Here is a 9,527-nt window from a genome sequence, read left to right on the forward strand (position 1 = left end):
CAAATCAACAAGACATGAAGTAAGTTGAAAAGGCCTTTAAAAGCCCCGACTTTGGACAGTTAATTTCTCTCATTGTTTCAATTTGGCTACAGTGGAGGAAATAAGAAGAGGGGTCTGCAGTCAATACCTGGCAGACAGTGTAATTTGCCTTGAGTTTCCAGCCTTCTCAGGTCTGCAATCCCAAGAGTCTAAATTAAGGAAAAGTGCCAACTATGAAGCACAAAAGGGCATTTGCAGTGTTATCCTTGGAGGATTATTTGTGCTTTTTGTACTTGACATTGGTGATAAAGAGGCTTTTTGATTTTTCGGTGCTCTTTGCAGAATAAGCCCTGTCCGTTTACCTAGAGCATCTGTGACATGCTAACTGCATTTCAAATCAGACAAAATCTCAACAGAAAACACAAAAAAGTGTTACTTACATTAAAACCTTCTAGAAAAAATGCTTGTTAAAAGTGCAACATGAAGTTTGCACAATCATGTCAACATCAAGACAGATTAGATGTGTTATCCCTTGAAATTAATCCAGGGCAGTTGTAGCCTCACACGTCCAATAAATGACAAGACATGCTGTTATTACTGCTGTGTATTATGATGAATACCTTCCTGTAACTGTGTTCAGTTTAACCACACAGGGCGGGAGAAAATGCTGTGTGCAAATGGAACATTCACATTTGAATGCAAGTGTGTCTTCCAGGAGCCTTACCCTGCATCCCCGTGGGGCCGAAGCCTTGGCGAGTGAGGAATATTGCGTGGTCGTGGTGCTCAGCGTGATCAGGGTCGCCTTTCTGCTGCACAAATGCCCAGCGGCACACATTCTCTAGGCTCCTTGATGGGTTGCCTCTTTCAATGAGGCTGATGGACTGACAGAAAAGAGAGACAGAGAGAATTCTTATTACTGAACCTTGACTGTTCAAATGAACTTGTATTCTGCCAGCAGTCTGATGCATGCAGTGAAGACACAGATTAAACACGGGGGCACTGGGATGAAACCTATTAACTCTCCTCAGTCTAAAAACAGGTGATCATACATAATGCATTTTTACAGCATGTGTGAAGGAGAACGATACTGGATGACCCCTGCCATCTGGACACATGCTCTTCCCTATGTAGCATCACATGTCTATTAGTAATGGCGTTGGATGTGTCACTGGCATGCTCCATGAGGCTGAAATAACAACTTCTCTGAAACAATTAAAAACAGCGTGAGATCAAAAAGTGTTTGTAATTGGTATTACAGCGATCCTGCACATGAAAGAGAGCATATAAATAGCAGTCATGAGACTTTTAGAGCATGTGAACATTTAAAACAGATTTTAAAAAAATCTGTTTGAAAATAGACAATGTATGTCTCTGTAGAAGTGATGGTTCTGTCTGAGGACTCCTGGGATTAAATGTGAGACTTTAATCCAATTGAGGGGGAAGTGTTTGTGACTTTTGTTTTCTCTTGCTTTGTTCTAACAGCCAGTGAGAATGGGGTGATGCTTCACCTATGGTTCAGAGCTTTTGTTTTGCCCATACCAAACACAACAAATTGTGCACAGACTTTAAGTGTGAGAAAGGGAGCACTTGTGCTGACCAACTGCAGCAAAAAATCCAAAATGTTATCCATAAATAATTAATTTTATTGATGCTATCTCTTTTCCAGGGTCATTTTACTTGTCTATGCTTATGTATTCTTGTTTTATACTTATGTGTTGTAGTTTATCTAATGTTTTCTTTTAAGCCATCAACCTACTTGGGACTGCAGATGAAAATTAGCCTGCATGGCTAGATCTGGCAAATTTACATGTTTCATGTCTCATGTTTATTAATGTGGGTTGTTCCGTTTAAATAAAGAAATCACAAAAAAAAGTAGAAAAAAATCTAAGTGATCAACAGAAAATGGATTGACAACTGACTACACCTTGTAAATTATTAACAGCAGACCTGAGACCTGTGTATGTGTCTGTTCTTTACTAGGCTTTATATTCTATAGGGATATATTTTTTGTTAATGCTTTTCTAAAAGCTGGGTCAAAAGAGACGTTTGTTTGAGACAATGTTTGTATTCCGATGGTGTAGAGCTTCTGTGAAACTTGTTATGTCGCTAGACAAGTCATCAAAACTTTTCACTGTAATTATTTTAATGCAATTACTAGTTGCAGCCCTGTTTGAACAACTGAGACTTCAGTTTCTTTGTGATATGATCAAATATAGCGCAGAGTGTGAAGAAGCATTTTTCTGTGTCCAGCTACTGTCTTCTCCCACACACCAATCATCTTGTACTCTGGGAAGAAAATGCTCCTCCAACATCACTGTTAGAATAAAAATTACCAGAAGCAATTATGGCCTTTAAAACAGAAAATATCAATCATAATTGGCAGGAAGGAGACAAATGCCTCATATGATGCATTTTAGATACATACAGACAGAAAAAATACTATATATGTATAGTAGTATATATATAATATATAATATATATATATATATATTTTATGGCATGCCGTTTAGGAAATAATATATAATGAAGTTTATCCATCTGAATATATGGAATGAAAGTCTGAATATATTGAATGGAAGTCTGAATATATGGAATGAAAGTCTGAATATATGGAATGAAAGCTGAATAATGGAATGAAGTCTGAATATATGGAATGAAAGTCGAATATGAAGAAGCTGAATATTGAATGAAAGTCTGAATGTGTATGGATGAAAGTCTGAATATATGGATATGAAGTCTGAATATATGGAATGAAAGTTGAATATATGGAATGAAAGTCTGAATACATGGAATGAAAGTGAATATATGGAATGAAAGCTGACGTCTTACGGCGCTGGCGCATCTTGTGTTGTGGCTGATTAATCAGGATGTGACAAATGTGGACGCTATGAGTGAATCGGCTAGGAATCTAGTGTCAGCTATTTTGAGCAATGAAGAGATATTAAACACTCTGGCAAAAGCATGTACGGGCCAAAACTATGGGAACCGTCCAGTGCCCACACCATTAGCTTCCAGTTGAAGTGTTACTTCTGCCGACATCTCCCAAGAGACTCATAAATTCCTTCAAGAATGATGCATAATGTTCTTTCGGCAACGTTTTGTTGAACAGGATTGCTTATAAGCACTAAGAATGTCGCAATAATGGAATATGATCCTCAAGGTGACGCTATCTAATTTCCAAACTGTTTGTGTCGTTTGGAGTATGACCAGTTGTTGCAAAAAAACCCTGCAGTTCAACAAAGTATGGACTATTTCAGCCGATGCCATTTTGTAATCCAGTGAATTCAGAAAGGTATCCCTTTGGTGACATTTCTGTCAAGGATTCAACTTTCATTCCATATTCAGACTTCATTCCTATATTCAGACTTCATTCAATATATTCAGACTTTCATTTCATATATTCAGACTTCCATTCCATATATTCAGACGTTCATTCCAATATTCGACTTTATTCCATATCAACGTTCATTCATATATTCAGACTTCATTCCATATATTCAGACTTCCATTCATATATTCAGACGTTATCTCCAATATCAGACTTCATCCATATATTCAGATGGATAAACTTCATAATATTATTTATTCCTTAAACGGCAGGCCATAATATATATTATATATATATATATATATACACATACACACATATATATATAATATATATATACTATGGCATGCGCGTCGTTTAGGAAATAATATATATATATGAAGTTATCCATCGAATATATGGAATGAAAGTCTGAATATATGAATGGAAGTCTGAATATATGGAATGAAAGTCTGAATATATGGAATGAAGTCTGAATATATGGATGAAGTCGAATATATGGAATGAAAGTCTGAAATATGGAAGAAAGTCTGAATATATTGAATGAAAGTCTGAATATATGGAATGAAGTCTGAATATATGGAATGAAAGTCTGAATATAGATGAAGTCTGATATATGGAATGAAAGTCTGAATATATGGAATGAAGTCTGAATTATGGAATGAAAGTCTGAATAGTATGGAATGAAGTCTGAATATAGGAATGAAAGAGATGTCATTACGGCGCTGGCGCCATCTTGTGGTGTGGCTGATTAATCAGGATGTAACAAATGTGGACGCTATGAGTGAATCGGTAGGAATTAGTGTCAGCTATTTTGAGCAATGAAGAGATTATTAAACACTTGGCAAATGCATGTACGGGCCAAAATACTGGTAACCGTATCCAGTGCCCACACCATAGCTCCAGTTGAAGTGTTACTTCTGCCGAAATCTCCAAAGAGACTCATAAATTCCTTCAAGAATGATGCATAATGTTTTCTTCGGCAACGTTTTGTGAACAGGATTGCTTATAAGCACTAAGAATGTCGCAATAATGGAATATGATCCTCAAGGTGACGCTATCTAATTTCCAAACTGTTTGTGTCGTTTGGAGTATGACCAGTTGTTGCAAAAAAACCCTGCAGTTCAACAAAGTATTGGACATTTCAGCCGATGCCATTTTGTAATCCAGTGAATTCAGAAAGGTATCCCTTTGGTGACATTCTGTCAATGTATTCCAATTCATTTCCATATATTCAGACTTCATTCCATATATTCAGATTCATTCAATATTATTCAACTTTCCATTCCATATATTCAGACTCCAATCCAATATCAGAGTTCATTCCATATATTCGACTTCCATTCCATAATTCAGACTTCATTCCATGATATTCAGACTTCCATAATTATTCAGACTTCCATTGATTATTCGATTTCATTCCAAATTCAGACGTTATTCCATATCATTCAGACTTCATTCCATATATTCAGACGTTCATTCCATATATTCAGACTTTCTTCCATATATTCAGACGTTCATTCCATATATTCAGACTTCATTCCATAATTCAGATGGATAAACTTCATATATATATATTATTTCCTAAACGGCATGCCAAATATAACACACACATATATATACTGTATATATTTTTCACATTAACAGCAAACTAAAGAAATGGAGGATAAATACAAAACCTATAAAAAAACATACTGACATCTAATATGAAATTGCAAAGAAATAAATATTGTGATCCGTTGTTAAAATACAAAAATAATATAAAATATTATTAATAATATTATTGTTAATGTAGGGCCTAATATGGCAAAATAAATTAACCTTCCTAAAGATGGAGATAACAATTTGAATTTTGCTTTCAACAACAGTAACTCTAATGTTTCGTGTGGGAGTTTGTGAGAGTGATGTATTTGAAGTGGTCAGAAAGAATAAATCTTTGGATGATAATGATATTGATATGTCACTCATAAAAGAAGTAAATGACTATTTTCTCTAACCATGTTCTTATAAATGTAACAAATCTTTTGAAACCGGTACTTTTTCTGATAAGAAAATGGCTGAAATGGTTCCAATTTATAATAATGGTGACAAGCCTATTGTTGTACATTATAGACATGTGACTTTACTACCTCAATTTTCTAAAATATTTGAAAAAGTAGTAGATGAAGTAGATAAGAAACGGCACTCTATTAATGTGTTCATTGATTTATGTAAAGCTTTTTATACAATCAATCATTCTTAACTTCTTCAGAAATGTGAATATTACGGTATAGAGGTGTCGCAAATCATTGGATAATAAGTTATTTAAATGACAGGTTCCTATATGTAAAGATGAATAATACCAAATCAGATCTTAGACGAGTAACCTGTGGTGTTCCAAATGGTCCAAAAGTTATTTATACTTTATTCAAATGATATTTGTACGGTATCTAAAATCTTGAAATTTGTAATGTTTACAGATGTTACAAATGTATTTTGTTCAAGGGAGGATATGAAACAATTATTAAATACAATAGTAAGAGAATTAGTCGATTAAAAAAATGGTTTGATGTAAATAAGTTATCGCTAAATGAAAATCTAACTAAATTTCTGGTGTTTGGTGGTATCAGGGCCAATTGTGATTTAACTTTTAATTGTGTAAGTTAACTTAAATGGAGTAGAAGTTGAAAGAGTGTATGAAATATTCGGATTTTTGGGAATGATTATAGATTATATGTTGGAAGCCACATATAGATTATATTAAAAGGTCCCATGGCATAAAAATTTCACTTTATGAGTTTTTTTAACATTAATATGTGTTCCCCCAGTGACTAGAAATGTTGATAGGTGTAAACCAAGCCCTGGTATCCTGCTCTGCTTTGAGAAAATGAAAGCTCAGATTAAGAGGTCATAAAGAGAAAGGTTACCTCCCCTTTCTCTGCTTTGCCCCCCCCCCCCCCCCCCCCCCCCCCCCCCCCTCCCTTCACCCTCAATAGCATATAAAACTACAGACACAAAAATGGCACATCCTAAGGAAAGCTCATTGTGGGACTGGCTCTAGTGGCTGTAATACTGCACCAAGGCTGAATTTTGGGAAAGAGACTTCAGATACAGTATTAGGGGACTACTAAAGCCTATATAAAAGCATCCAAAAAGCACCATGTCATGGGACCTTTAAAAGAAAATTATCAAAATCTATTGCTGCTTTTTATAAAAGTAAGGGTTTTGTTGAGTAAGAAATGTCGGCATATATTGCAACCCGGTCTCACGGCAGTTGGTGAAATGGTCACGTTATTTTGATCTATCGATTCATCAACAGGGACACAATGTTCTTGTTTACTTCGTGGTGGTTACCACAAAATGGGACCAAGACCATTTCACGAACTGTCATGAAACCGGGCTGTAGCAGTTTGCCCTGGGGGAACACAAAGGCCTCCGGGACACAATCTGCGGTCTCTGGGGGACGCAACAACAGGGAAATAAAACGCCACATGCCAGCGACAACTGCCATGACACTGGGCTGCTCCGGGGGACACAACAACGGGGAAATGAAACGCCACACACCAGCTTTATTTGTTTTCATTTAGTTTTGTTGGACTTCTGGGTGATTCTAGTGGGCCAGTTGTTCAAAGGTGAGGTGATCAGATTTTTGTTATCGGATTGGATCAAATCTTTAAAATGGGTTGTTCAAAAGGGAAAGAAGGAATCTGAGATCAGATTAGATCATGAAATCCAATCCTATCTTAAATCTGGATCAAACCTTCAGTTTGTGTTGTTCAAAACTTGTCAGTAGGATTTGGATAAATTGAATTAAAAAAAACAGGATTATCCTGATCCCAACAGGGGGTAGGATTTCAAGGTGGATTCCTCAAAAAAAAATTGTAAAACTTTAAAATTGGTCAAATAATGCACTTGTATCATTTAGTGTATATACTTTTATTTATATTTTGCACTTGACTTGTGTAACCGTGAGAAAGTACTACTACCAATTACTACCAAGGCTACCAATTGAGTTACTCAGTATAGTAAAGTAAAAATAAAATAAAAATAAAAATGATCTTGTCCCCATGAAACAATCCCCCAAACAGATTTTAATAACAAACAAAAAATATATATTCCATTTTTCTGTCATTCATCAAGGTATATTCATTTCAAAGAAACAATCATCAGAGATGAGCCTGTCAAAAATAATGTCTGGTCTCTCCTCCTCAGATGAAGAAGAACCCTGAACATTCTTTATTTTGGTGACTACTGGACTTTTGTTAATATAAAAGTAATAAGACGGATAACCTGATCCTGAATAGCAAAAAATGGGATTTCCAAATCCCGATAATTTTGAACCAGATTAAATGTTTTCAACAACTGGCTCATGGGGGATTATGGCTTCAGTCTATTCCTTTTTCTGGTTATATAGGGTGGCAAATTGTGGTAAATAATTGTTTCTTTCATGTATGTTAAAAGGATTCATCATAAAAAAACTGTGTTTCTATCAATTTCTGTATAGAAACAAATCCAATCAACAGAGACAGCCTGTGACACTCACCTTGGCATATCCCAGCATGATCATCCTCACCAGGACCACGTTGATGTGGACTTCCAGGGACTCGTCGTGGTAAATCTCATTCACCTGAGAAGCGGGTGGACACACATAGTCAATCAAAGGTCAATAGCTCAAGCTATTAGAATTTTTTTTAAGGCATCTGCGTCATTGGCACTTTACACCCTCAATCTTGATCATTCTGGGCTTCTATTTTCAACTCATCAGAGGAAGTGAGCGAGAGAAACAAACCATTATTTACAAATCACTGCACAAATGACTGTAATCACAGACCTGTGCAACCACTATTTGAATCTTTTTGAAGGAGTCAGTGAATGCAGCGAGGGGGAGCGTCCTATCATTATATTCTTGTTCTTTACAAATGCCAGTTGCCATACCAGCAAAATGAAAAAAATAAGTCTTACTTAGCATTTAACTTTTGGTTTGATATGAGTTTTTGTGTGTGTGTGTGTGTGTGTGTGTGTGTGTGAGAGAGTGTGTGTGTGTGTGTGAGTGTGTGCGCAGACTTTATTTTGTCTCCTATTCCCTTGTCAATTGGTTGTACAGCGGGGCATACAATAGATAAAAAACAGACACGCAATACAGAAGGAGATGGGGGGTGACGTGAATACCAGTGGGCTTGAAGACCAACAATAGTCACTAGTGACTGACTTTCCCGACATTGATATTTTCCAGTTTGCAAAGCCCAGCATCAATAACAACTATAAAAAATAAAATACAAATAAAAGTGTCAGAATGACAAAATAACTACAAATACCTACAATAAAGTGCAAAGTGACCAGGCGTCTTGAACACATTTTCAACATCTCTTCCATCATAAAACGTCTGTAATTTATAAAAACTAAGGGTTAAGTGCAGGACATAACAGGGGGAGATATGTTTCACCGGGATTGTTTAAAAAAAAATTTATGTGAGAGTGAGGCAACCTCACAGGTAATTGTGCATTTTAAAGTAAAAATAAAACACAGCTGCATAGAGGAAGAGAAAGAGCAGGAAAGAAGCTTGCATTAATATTTAGACCGTTGTAGATCCCTGCAGCCTGAGAAGTAATATAAGGAGAACTGTGTTAGTCAGTGAGCCTGGCCAGTGAAGGGCTCTCCATAGATTAGCCAGAATAACATTTCCCATCATCTTCAATTTGAGGGAAAATGTAAACTGAGCTATTGTTTCACACCTCATTTTCTAAACACTATTATCTTCCACGTACCTGTTGTGTGTTTTTAATTAGCCAGAGGGATAGAATTTCCCTTTCAGAGATCAGCGTTGCTCACTCTGTGGGTATCTAGGACATAGTAAATACACTGATGGATTTTCTATTTAAATGACTCCATGTGCATGTTCACGTATCTACCTGAAGATGCAGAGTACATGAGCCTGTCTTTTAATTTTCTTTCATTTTTCACTTTACCCCAGTATATAATTCATGCCAGTCAATTTCCAAAACACACCAAAAATGGAAATTATAGTATATAATATGTATTACGAGCGATTAGGATTCTGCCGGGAGAACAAACTAAATAAACACATAAATTAACACTCATTCAAGAGGAAGCTTTGAAAATGGAGGACAAAGTGACAAAAGCGACAGTGAATCTGGGGTTGGCTTTCACTAGCTGTCAAGCACTGTAACCCTTAATGAGCCGGGGGAGGAGGTGTTTAGAAACTGCCACCGAGAAATCCTAC

At 36.2% G+C, this 9,527-nt stretch overlaps 1 protein-coding gene across 1 annotated transcript in view; it reads right to left on the bottom strand.

Annotated features, from left to right (window-relative positions):
- Positions 1-9,527, bottom strand: part of adamts3 (ADAM metallopeptidase with thrombospondin type 1 motif, 3) — a 170,905-nt gene that overhangs the window by 94,956 nt on the left and 66,422 nt on the right. Inside the window, exons 6-7 of the mRNA XM_032516121.1 lie at positions 7,830-7,913; positions 704-860 (exon numbers count right to left, since the gene is read on the bottom strand). Of these exons, the coding sequence (XP_032372012.1) occupies positions 704-860; positions 7,830-7,913 (241 nt within the window). The remainder of the gene's footprint in view (positions 1-703; positions 861-7,829; positions 7,914-9,527) is intronic.

This window comes from Etheostoma spectabile, chromosome 5, assembly GCF_008692095.1.
Source record: "Etheostoma spectabile isolate EspeVRDwgs_2016 chromosome 5, UIUC_Espe_1.0, whole genome shotgun sequence".
Classification (NCBI taxonomy): domain Eukaryota; kingdom Metazoa; phylum Chordata; class Actinopteri; order Perciformes; family Percidae; genus Etheostoma; species Etheostoma spectabile.